The sequence below is a fragment of the Schistocerca americana genome, chromosome X (assembly GCF_021461395.2).
Source record: "Schistocerca americana isolate TAMUIC-IGC-003095 chromosome X, iqSchAmer2.1, whole genome shotgun sequence".
NCBI lineage: Eukaryota > Metazoa > Arthropoda > Insecta > Orthoptera > Acrididae > Schistocerca > Schistocerca americana.
In genome coordinates this window covers 250,830,507-250,843,285 of record NC_060130.1, presented here as the reverse complement: position 1 = coordinate 250,843,285, position 12,779 = coordinate 250,830,507, and the positions used below count along the sequence as shown (strand labels likewise).

At 39.6% G+C, this 12,779-nt stretch overlaps 1 protein-coding gene across 1 annotated transcript in view; it reads right to left on the bottom strand.

The window, feature by feature from the left end:
• Positions 1-12,779, bottom strand: part of LOC124555944 (dystrophin-like) — a gene marked incomplete at its 5' end in the record, with an annotated part of 300,198 nt that overhangs the window by 21,002 nt on the left and 266,417 nt on the right. The window contains 3 exons of the mRNA XM_047129994.1: positions 6,510-6,624; positions 11,546-11,795; positions 12,460-12,597. Coding sequence (XP_046985950.1) covers positions 6,510-6,624; positions 11,546-11,795; positions 12,460-12,597 — 503 coding nt within the window. The remainder of the gene's footprint in view (positions 1-6,509; positions 6,625-11,545; positions 11,796-12,459; positions 12,598-12,779) is intronic.

Here is a 12,779-nt window from a genome sequence, read left to right as displayed (position 1 = left end):
TCTCTCTCTCTCCTCCCCCTCTGATACCTCAAGATGTGTGTGTGTCCTACCAACCCATCCCCTCTCTTAGGCAAGTTGTGCAATTAACTTCTTTTTGCCCCCAATGTGATTCAGTCCCTCCTCATTCAATATATGATCTATCTATATAATCTTCAGCATTCTTCTGTAGCACCACATTTCAAAAGCTTCTGTTCTCTTCTTGTCTTAACTGCTTATAGTTCATGTTTCGCTTTCATACAAAGCTACACTTCTGGCAAATACCTTCCAAAAAGACTTCATAACAGTTAAATTCAAATTAGATGTTAACAATTCATGGGTAATCTGACAGATTTTCTTTTCAGAACTATATACTGAGGCCATCAGTGCCCACTTTAAACAATATGACAAATGGAGGCCACTGCAATAACAGCATATTTAGGACTAGCAGTGGTTGTGAAGGAACATATTAAGTTGAGGGGAGGAGGTTCACATTGTATCACTGTCCCAGAACAACAATGTCACAATTGCAAAAATAAGTCAGATATAGTGAAGTAAATAAACGGCTTTAAATGCATCTTGGATACATGACAGTACATCTACTGAACAACAGTTATCCTTGACATGCCAAAAAGTAGTCAAATCATCATCAAAATTTCAGCTCTTTACTGTGTCACTTCAGAACAACTTCACAAGTTGTGTCAGTCATATGGTGGAGGTACAAGCATAGTATCAGTTGGAATATTCTTCACAGTGGGCACTATAGCCAAAAACCTATTGAATGAAGGAAACATTTTTCCACTTCGGCAGCAATATTTCCATACCCGAGAGATTCAATTTCAGAAATTTCATCATCAAACCATAATGATAACACCCACACACTATTTCTAATGTGGAAGAAGGGAGGTGACCGCACTCCAGACCATCACTGATTTAGTTAAAATGACACATGTCCATTTCTTATCTAAATGGTTTCCAAACACAGACTTCCCATGTGGTCTCAATTTGAAAGTTGACTCATAACGCACCTAAAAAGTTCATGGTGCCAGTCACTGTTTAAGTATGGTTACATGTTACACAGTGACAGTCTAGTGATGAGTTTATCAAACATTGGAGATAGGAAGAGTTCATGAGTTAAGTTACTAGTACAGCTTGCTCAGGCAGAAGAGAGCAAGGATATGTTCATGTTATTTATACAGCTTCTCTGTAATTAATAATTCCATTTTAAAATCCATGAAATACCATAATACATCTCCTTCAGCACAATCTCCAATAGCTGCTGGATAAAACATATTAGACAGAAAGCACTCTAATATGTCAAATACCAGATCAGTCTTCAATCCCGCGTCCGGCCATCCTGATTTAGGTTTTCCGTGATTTCCCTAAATCGCTCCAGGCAAATGCCGGGATGGTTCCTTTCAAAGGGCACGGCCGACTTCCTTCCCCGTCCTTCCCTAATCCGATGAGACCGATGACCTCGCTGTCTGGTCTCCTTCCCCAAACCAACCAACCAACCAACCAGATCAGTCATATCAAAACATCATGTGCTGCATGATGTGGAACACTTTCAGGGAAAGGTTTTAAGGACTTAGATCCAGAGCACAAACAGCAAAGCAATGAAAGCAATTCAAATCATGAAGAAGGTTCTTTCAAATAAAGTGTTAAGCATACACTTAGTGCAAGAATTACTAGCAAATTATTTGCATCTCCTTTGTTTGTTTAGCAAGTATATAATACTGCATTTTATTTTCATAGATCTTGATTGCTGCAGAGAAATATGCACAGCCACAATAACTCAACAACAATAATGAAGAAGATAATGGGAGACATGGTATGATAAGAATTCATTATAACAGATAGTTAAAGAAAAGAGGTTACGTGGATCACCATAAAAGTCACCAATGAGTGGTAAGGAAATAGGCCCTCATTTGCTCAAATGTCTGTGTGCTTGTAAGAAAAAGTGCAGCATGAAGATTGCTGAAATCAAAAGACCAAACATTTTTAATGATTTTTGGAACTTATCACCTGATGACCAAAGATGCGAAGTAATTGTGGGGCTAGTACATGAAAACCACAAAAATACACAGACCGCATAAGATAACCAACAAAAGAACAATGAGTAGGATACACACACTCAGGACTCCAATATGTAAAGTGATGTAATGTATTTGAATAGATTTAATGTGTCATGAAAGTCTGTTAAGAGTACTCCCCAATCAGAGAAGAAATGTTATAATGTTGGAATGTTCCTACTGCCAATGAGGTATGGCCCTAATGCTGCATAGATGAACTGCATATCATCTTACAAGAGAGACTTTTCAGATAATAGTTTTCAAGAAATTGATAGCATTTGACAATATATAGTTCCTCTGAAGCTCCCACAGCTTCTTAAAGTACTTCTTAGAGTTCTTCTGAAGTTCAGCTAAGTATGCAGACCGCCAGATCTTGACCCAGTGGATCTCACAACCCTAAACAAAATTTTATAGAGCCATATCTCACAAATATAAAGGTGGTGATTACTTTGTATGTGAGTGAGAGACTTGTAAAGTTGGAATATTCAGCGCAACACAAGAATATGCAATACTGTATTCTGTTTCCTGAAGCCTTTTTGACATACTTTATTTGGAAAGTCATATCAAATCTCTGTTGTGCTGATAAATAAAATATGTCTGAGGCAGTAAATCATTTATTAAATGTGCTATCAACCTGGAACGGTTGTTCACATAGCTTTGTAGACAAAAGGTGTATGCCCTATTTTTCTAAATTCTGGACATAGTAATAACCAAGGTGACATTTCTGCTTAACAATTAAATCAATAAACAGTTCTTTATCACCATAAAAAATCAGTGTCATTATGAATGTGTATCAGAGCACCTGAAAATGTGGCACGCCAAACAGTCATTTGTTCTTCCTTCAAACTCAATAAAAAGGACATATGCTCATTTACCTTTCAGTTATGAGTTTATTAAGATATTTTAGTCAGATAACTAATTTTAGCTAAAATAACCATGTTTGATTCTTTACCTGTGTAAAAAGCACATAGCATTACAGACATGAAATGGAAACACAGTACGGTGAATGTAACATAATGGAAAAATAGTTACCCAACACAAGATACCATAGACATCACTAGTGTATTGCAGAAGCTGCATACAAACCACGGCTAGCGACAGAAGCAAAAGCAGACTTGATCTTATCCATCAATCACAACAAGCTGAAGGAAGTAAAGAACTGCACATCACATCAGGTAAAATCCCTGCTTTCTCCCAAGAGAAATACTCGAGTGGAGAGTTGGGGATTATCCCTTTCATGAATTACAACACCCAAGTCAGGGACCAGACCCAACAACCTACTCGGGCAATTAAGCTACACATATTAATTACTGCTGTCCGAGGATAAGGTTGTAAGTGTTTCACAACGTAAATAGAAATGCAATCCTGGTCAGCTTCAAATATGCTTAAGTGTAAGCATATACGGAGACCAACAGCAGAATACATCAAGTGAGCTGCTTTAACCGATGTAAGATACATCGGGCATTAGCTCCACTACAATTCATAACTGTCTTAAGGCCCCTAACATGAACTGCAATTAACAACCACTGACAGGTTTAAAAGAGAAACAATCATAATGACACTAATACTGCCACAGACTCCATCTCCAGCTGGATACTCCAGTATAAACCTAATCTGAAAACCTGCTGAAGCACGAACAACTAAACTTGGTGATAAAACATGAGCATCAATGTCTAGTGATGTATTATAAAAATTTGGTGAATGAAACCCACTCAATTCTCGATGTACTGAAATATAATCATGAGCAATGTCACCCTATTACTATTTGCCGATGTCCGTCTGCTTAGCTGACTGGTAACTTGCTTGCCTACCACACAGTGGGCCCGGGTTTGATTCCCAGTTGGGTTGGAGATTTCCTCCACTTGTGCACTGGCTGCTGTGTTGTCCTCATCATCATTTCATCCTCATCATCATTTCATCCTCATCACTGGCATGCAAGTCGCCCAATGTGGTGTCGTCTGCAATAATATGCACTCGGAGGCTGAACTTCCCCGGATGGGGCCTCTTGGCCAGCAATGATATGCGATCATTTCATACTTTCATTTGCTGATATGATTCAGAAGATGTCAATCAACTGCCAACAACTTGGCCCTGATAGAGGTATAAATCCAGCAGGCTTTCCTACATAAAAAACATTGTTTAGGGGTATTTTTTGATATCAATAAGGCACACAACATACTTGGAGGCACAGTATTCTCTGAAGCTACACCAATGGGGCTTTCGTGACCACCTCCCCATCTTCATTTGGTCCTTCCTCTGAAGCCACCATTTTAGGCACAGAGTTGATTGGTAGACTGTCAGATAGTTTTGTGCATGAGAATGGTGTTCCCAGGTCATTGTTTTGAGTGGCACCCTCTTTACCATAGCTATTAACAGAAAAACATCCACAGTATGGAGTCTTGTGTCCAATGCTCCTTATTTGTGGAAGATTTTGCAATCTTCTACTCTTCCTCCAGTTCTGAAGCAGCAAGTCATCAGTTGCAACTTATTGTGAAGAGGCTGTAGGTATGGGCTGCAAAGACTGGTTTTACAGCTTCTGCGAGGGAGTGAAAGCGAGAGAGAGAGAGAGAGAGAGAGAGAGAGAGAGAGAGAGAGAGAGAGAGTGTGTGTGTGTGTGTGTGTGGTGGAGGGGGGGGGGGTGTTTTCATTTGAATCGTTGTGATCTTTTTACTTTACCTGAATTGCGTATGTGGGACACCATTCTACCTTTTAAAGACTGTGAGGTTTCTGGGCCTCATTTTTACTCCAAAATGTCATGATTACCACACCTAGAGGACCACAAATCCAGGGTTTTAACCACCTACCACCTGGTTATGCAGGCACCCAGAGTAGTTTTAGATTTAGTGCAGTACAGGAGAGGCACCACACCTGTTTTTAATACATTCTTTTATAACATTTCAACTGAGCACCACGACTCTTTAGCTGTATTTACAGATAGGTCTAAACAGAGTGACTCGGTTGGTTGCTCTGTTGTTTGCCCTGATTGTGTCCTCAAGATCCAACTGTCATCAGACTTCACTATTTGGACACAAAATTACATGTGATCTTGCAAGCACTGGAACAGATGAGACATGTTTTGAGTGATAAATTTCTTGTCTGTTCTGATTCCCTGAGAGTTTTCACTCTCTAGAGCACTTATACCCAGCAGATAAAGCAATCCAGAATATCCAGGTATCCTGGATGCCCTCCTCCCACTACAAAGGCTGGGGAAGGAGGTTTTTTTTCTACTAGGTGCCAGGGCACATGAGTGCAGGAAATGAAAGGGTGGATGTGGTGGCCAAGGAAGTGTTGTGATCCTCAGTTCAGCGTGCCACCCCCTGCATTCGGTATTACCTCACTGTTGAGATCAGGAGCAATGTGTATGCAGGAAGAAAAGTGGCTGAGAGTGACACACAACATACTTAGAGTTTTAAGGTATTATGATATGTCCAACCTGTTTCTTAAAATTTTAGGAACATGTTCTTAATACGTTAACAGGATGACTAGCTCATCCATGTTTTATGTATGTGGTCAATCAGTCACAATTTCCTGTGCAGGTAGTTTAGACCCTTGCTGTATGATTTGTATTTTAATCACAGGTATAGCATCTTTCACCCTTCCTACACTGTCTAATAGCATGCGAGATAGAGTAATTGTGTGGGTAAGTCAAAGTGAGATGGGAGTGAGTGAATGTCATTTTGTAGGTTTAACTCCTCTCAGTGGGTGGCAACATTTTTAGCCATTTTCTCTACATTTGTTTCTTTTAATATTTGTCAAGGCACTGATAACCTTGATGTTGAGTGCCCATTAACTCCAGACGAAACAAACACACACACACACACACACACACACACACACACACACACACACACACAAACTAAGGACTCAATTCTTAATTCATAACTATAAAAATTGAGGGGGCATGTTTAAATTCAAATTTTACTAACCATGTAATGTCTTTGGTATCTACAGACATCACTATGCACTTCAAAATAACTTCTGTGTAATTCTGCATACAGTGGGTCACAAACAGAAATTTTTCTGTAATCACGTGTTGTGGCTCTATTATCAAACCACATTCCAACAATATTAAATCCTAAATGTTCTTCCTTTCTTTCGTCATCAAAGACATCAGTAATTTTCTTCATAAATTTTAATAACTGTTAGGAACTCAGTCCTTTTATATCTGATGATGTTGAAAGTACTAGTATCAGTGTAGCACACTTTTGTTCACATGAATGACAATATTTCATTTTCTCTTTTCTTTGTATGTTCACTTTCGTATTTCATCCCTTAGTTTATTTAAATAAATCAGTTAATAACAAAGTTTGAACAATTCGGAAGTATATGATTAACACACAGATGCTTACAAATAGTTCCTTACCAGCAAAGCTTTGTATTACATCAATTAAGTGACTTTTGTATTGCAGTGAAGGGCCCCCTTTATGTGATAATCTTGCTACAGACAATTTTATTACTCACCTGGAGAGTCTTGATAATGACCATTCAGTTTTGCTGGAGAATCTGTTGCCAGCTGGGAGGCAGTAACTGATCGTGTCTGCAGGGTTCCCGTCTTTGATGGTGAACCAGAACTTGGCTATAAAATAAACACCACCATTACATGTGAGAATGTATGTCTAACTTTACACAGTAACTGCAGCTACAACACGTAATTTGTCACAATAATTATAATGCTCGTGTCACAATCACAACAATGAATGTGTTCAGTATTGTCATGTTGAGCATCTGTTGTACTACAAGATTCTAAACAATTAATCCACAAAACTGTTGAAAAATACAAACTGTCACATCTGAGTTTTTTTTTACATTTACAAAGTAACATGGTCACTCTGTAAGTCCAAATTCACCAGTTCTCCCTCATCAAAAGTCCCTCAGTGTTCTCCATGTGTTTAAAGGATATTACTTACATTATCCCCATTAGAAAATAGCAAACTTGGCTATGAAAATGAAATGAAGCTTGCACACAACATATCCCAAAAGCATAAGAAAAGTGCAAACCTAAAACAAAAGAGGGATAGTTATAACCAGAAGAAGAATGGCTCTAAGCACTACGGGATTTAACATCTGAGGTCATCAGACTTAGAACTACTTAAACCTAACTAACCTAAGGACATCACACACATCCATGCCCAAGGCAGGATTTGAACCTACGACCATAGTGGCAGCGCAGTTCCGGACTAAAGTGCCTAGAACCACTCGGCCACAGCGGCTGGCAGTTATAACCAGTACATCACATCATCTGAGAGGCATGAAACAATTAAGAGAATGGTTTTCCATCAGATCAACACATTTGGAACAACAAAAAGTCTCCTGATGCCCTCTGACAACTGGTGATGCTCATGCAGTTTTTAAACAAATTTCCAACTCTTCAGCTACTGTAAATACACTCTTCCTTTTTACCTGTTCCGTACCCTTTAACCTCTTTACAAATTCTAGAAAGCAGAGATGTAATTGTGTTTTTAAATTTGTGTTTGTAATGCAAACTCCAACAGTACCTCTTTCGATGGTCATTAAGTAGTGGCAAGTTCTTTCATAAAATATTAAGAAATTACTTTACAACATTTGATTATCAGAAAGATGGTTTTGTATTTTAAGTTTCAATGCATGTGTACTTACTAACTCCTTATTTTGAGCCGTTGATTCTCTCTGTAGCACATGACAGTCCACCTCCACAATTACCTGATACCATACAATGAGATGTTCAGAGCATGGAGTTGAGAAACATTGGACAAGAATGGTGAACCAGTTTGACAGCAAGTGTTTTTCACAAAAGAAATTAAAACAAGAAAAAAACTGTCATTTGTCATATTATCTTTTGTGTGGCAGTTTACATGAGTTGATACTAATAATACCTAACTATCACTATCTGGATTTACAAAGGAATAAAACAGTAAAAATAATCCAGCTGATTGGGCAGTTACGATTATTTCCTCACTTCAAGAGATAGATAATAAAAACTATCTCTCAGTATCAATGCAAAATTCTCTGGCGCACAATTCAGTAAATTCACTGAAACAATTTTCCTCAGTCTTACCACTAAGAAAAATGGATACTGTTTATCTCTGGTGTCACATTTGCAGTAATAGACAAGCCAGATTCTGATCTAAGAGCATATTGTGTTAAATTTTATAAATGTTTTTAGATTTATACTGATCCCCGAGAGTCACATTTCAGTTGGAATCAGCTCCAGTAAGAAAAGTAAAAGGCCACTTTACACTACACAAACAGAAGAACAGGGGAGAAGGTTACGGTTTCACCTCTTCATGGTGTCATCATTACAGAGTGGCTTGGATCAAAAGGAAATTTGTTATTACCATTTTGAAACAATCATGCAGCAATAATGAGATTAAAGGAAATCATATGAAACCCGAATCAAACAGACTGGATGGTGCACTGAACATGACTCCTACCAATTACGTTTCCATTGTTTTATGCAATGTACCATTTTACTTGAACAACAGTCACCTTCTGAAGATATTGGACATATAGATTGCACCTTACAGGACATGACACGGAATGCAGCATGATAAGATAATCATTAAGGCATGCATTGGGCAATTTTAATTTTGCATTAAGTTTTCTGATGAACTGAAAGTTTCTAACTGGTGCACAATAATTCAAAAAAATTCACAAAAACATGCCAAGACTTCACTTATCCACCTTGATAATAAAAATAATCATCTCACTACCATGATCAAGTGAGTGTGAATGGCAGAGGTACTTTAGTATATTAACTATTTTAGTTATTTCATTGCAGACGTGTGTAATAGATCAATTATTCCATCATGTAATTTCCTACCGAATCTTACCACAAGGAACACAAGATGTTTCAAGTTTTCAACACTTAAAATGTCAAGAACATTGTCAGAAATGACACCACATATCTCCAAAGTTTTTATGTATCATTTGTTTTCAAAGAATGTGCACTTCTTTGTTGGCTGTTTCTGAAAAGCTACAAGCTTTCAAAAAATGTGATCCAAAGGCTCAGCAAAAATTATATATTGAAGGTATGCTTTCACTTTACACTCTCCGGTTTTGTCACTCATAAAACTATTATTTTTGAAATATGACTGAAGAATGATTTTGTCTCCAAATGACAGAAATTTTGTGTACACAGGCCTAAGAGTATCTGGAAACTGATAATCAAGGTGGTATTCAAGTTGTGGAAAACAAATGATTAATAGAGTCGCCACCAAAATTTCTACCCAAGAACAAATTGGCAACTATCCAATAATAAATGATGGGGAACACATTTGAAAGTGGTTAGCAAACAAATAGTAAAATATTATATATGCATGGTAGTTTCTTATTCTTCATGAACACTCTTAGCATGTGAACTATGTGAAAATTTGGTATTAAAAATGGCCAGGCAGTTTGGTGAAATACATCTTAGTATCTAGACACTAAGATCTCAATCTGCTCACAAAATTTAATCATTATCTGACAATGAACAATGGCCCGAAAGAGCTTCAGTAAGCATCCACCCCCTGCACCCATCTACCTGGCTTTTTATTCCTATTAAATTAACACAGGATCTATTACCCATCAACAAAAATTCAGAAAGTGTTTTAAAAACAGCAAAAATTAAGTTTATAAAATTTGATTCAAGTAGTTAAACAATTTACTAAAATGTGTATATTTCTGGAAGCAGCAGTAATACAACTACCAAATAAAGTAACAGGAGAAAACAGGTAAGTGTGATAAACATGTATTATTTTACTATCAAACAATGGAACATCCTGGCCACTGAGGTTGGACTGCAAGCAACTGCACTTGATAGGAGAAGCAATTCATGGGAGGTGGGGGTAAGGAGGAGGCTGGGGCAGAGAACGGGAGAGATAGCAGAGTAGGGGTGGGTGAGAGAGTATTGCTGCTCGTAGGAGTATGCAGAAACATGCTGGGGCCTACTTGGTGCAGTTGGAAAATTTGAGGGAGAGGGAAGGGGAAAAAACTATTTGGTGCACTGGTGGAATAGAAGGCTGTGTAGTGCTGTAGTGAAAGCAGTGAAGGGGAGAGGTGGGTGAAGGACAGGGACTAGTGAAGGTTGAGGCTGTGGGGGTTATAGGAACATTTTGCAGGGAGAGTTCCCACCTGTGCAGTTTAGAAAAGCTGGTGTTGGTAGGAAGGATCCATGTAGCGCAGGCTATGAAGTTGTCACTGAAGTGAAGTGCATTATGTTGGACAGCATGTTCTGCAGCTGGAAGGTCTTTACCATAGTTTGTCAGTGGCCATTCATGCGAACAGGGAAGTGCTCCATTGTGGCTAGACAGTTGGAATGCCAGAGATGGTAGGTGCCTCGGGTCCTGTCATGACTCACTACCATCCAGGACTGGAGCAACTGAATCATGTTCTCTGTCAGGGTTTGGACTAACCCTTATCGTGCCCTGAAATGAGGAATACCCTACCCACTATCATTCCCACCCTTCCAAAAGCAGTATTCTGCCACCCACCAACCCTACACAATATCCTTATCCATCTTACTCTAACCCTGCTCCCAATCCCTTTCCTCACAGCCCATATCCCTGCAACAGACCTAGATGTAAGATCTATCCCATACATCTTTCCACCACAACACACTCTAGTCCAGTCACAGCCATCACCCACCCCATCAGTCACATAGCTACCTGTGAAAGCAGACATGTGGTCTACAAACTAAGCTGCAACCACTGTACTGCTTGTTACGTGGGCGCGATAACCAACAAGTTGTTTGTCCGTGTAAGTGGCCACCACCAAATTGTGGTCAAAAAACAGCTGGAACACCTAGTCACTGAACATGTTGTCCAACGTGATGATCTTCACCTTCAATGGCTGCTTCCCAGCCTCCACCATCTGGATCCTACCTACCAACACCAGCTTCTCCGACATGCACAAGTGAGAACTCTCCCTGCAATATATCCTACCCACATTCCTGTAACTCCTCTGGCCTCAACTTTCACTGGTCCCTGTCCTTGACCCATCTATTCCCTTCCCTGACCCCACTTCAGCACTAAACAGCCTTCTATTCCAACAGCATGCCCACTAGTGATTTCCTTGCCTCTATTCCTCCCCCCCCCCCTGCCGCCGCCCCACAAAACCTCCAGATTGCACTTAGCAGCCCTACCCTATCTCTACCATGTCCCTACATGCTCCCACAAGCAGCACTACACCCTCCCCCACCCCCATCCTGCTATGCCTCCCACTCCTGTCTCCAGCAGCATCCCCCTTATGCCCACCATCCACAGACTACTTCTCCCATCAGTTGCAGTTGCTCGCAGTCTGACCTCAGTGCCTAGAGGCAATAGTGATGTGTGTGAGAGCTGTGTTTCGGTGAATGTGTGATGTGTGTTTTCTACTTTAGAAGAAGGCTTTGGCTGAAAGCCTAGATGTACAGCAGCCTTTTTGTTGTGCCTGTCTGCAAATCAAGATCTCTTCCACATGATGAGTAGCAAACTTTTCTTTTCATAACAGTGTCATTATTATATTATTATGGTATTTTAAAAGATATACACTGTCACTACCTCATCAAGGAGCTGTCGCAGACGCTGCAACTGTGCTTCAAGCTGCCTGTTGTGGTCCTCAAGAATTTGCATGCGAGCCTCGAGCCGGCCTTTGTGTTGACGTAACAGTTTTGCCTCAGCCAGCATGTCTGCGCCTCCAGCACTAGTACTCGGCATCTGGCTAGCTTCCTCCGGGGTTGACCCAGGTGTCTGGCGAGCACGAAGACGTTCGTACTCTGCCTGCAAGGACGCGTTTTCCTCTTCCAGTTCCCTGTTTGACAGCAATAAGCAATGCTTGTCAGTTAATAGTTCTGATTGGTGAAGTGATTACTGGTTGCAGCTTATAGGTACAGGGGTTAGCAAAGTAAGAATGTGTTGAACTGTGCAGTCAATGATATGCAACCATGACATTTACATTTTATTGAAAAAATTAATATTATTAATTTACTATCACAGCTTTATTTTTTCTACCTGTTAATAGAATATGTCTAAATGTGTTCAAACAACAATACTTAGGACTCCGAAGTGTTTGGTATTATTTTCATGTTGACAGTCTTTGGAGAAGAGGAAGGAGAGACAGGATGGGGTAGGGAACAAAAGTCTGGTTTGGTGTGGTGAGATGGGGCAGGGGAAGGGGATATAAATGACAAGTTGGGAACATGTAAAGGGAGGGGCCATTAGTGAAAGAGTAGGGAGAAGGTACAGAATGGAAGAAAGTGTGAATCTAACACTCTGATACCACTGAGGTCATTAGGGACAGATGAGAAAGAAGAGGGGAAGGAGAAAGTTGGATTTAAGGGTATGACATAGTGGTACAGAGACAATGAGAGAAGATAGGAAGAGACAGTAAACAGATTAATATTTTTCATGTACGATGTAACCAAATTACAGCAAACTCTTCCTCTGGACTGAAATTCAAATTACTGTATTAGTACCTTATCATTGCCTCGAGTTCTTCTCGCTGCTCTGCGTCAATTGCAACCATAATCTGTACTGGGCTGCGAGGTACTGGGACACTTTCACCTCCATTGAGCGACTGGCAATACTGGGCAATCAGCTGATGTTCATCATCTCTGTAAAACAATGAGGCATTTTGGAATTAGTTATAGCATCCAAGCATAAGCTTCAGTCTGCCCTTTTGGTACAACTTCTGACTACAAAAAAGTGTTTACAATAAAATTTTTTGTTAAAAGTATTTTTAATGAAAATAATTTGACAGACGGGGCCTATTTTATGAATTCAGTCTTGTTTGTTT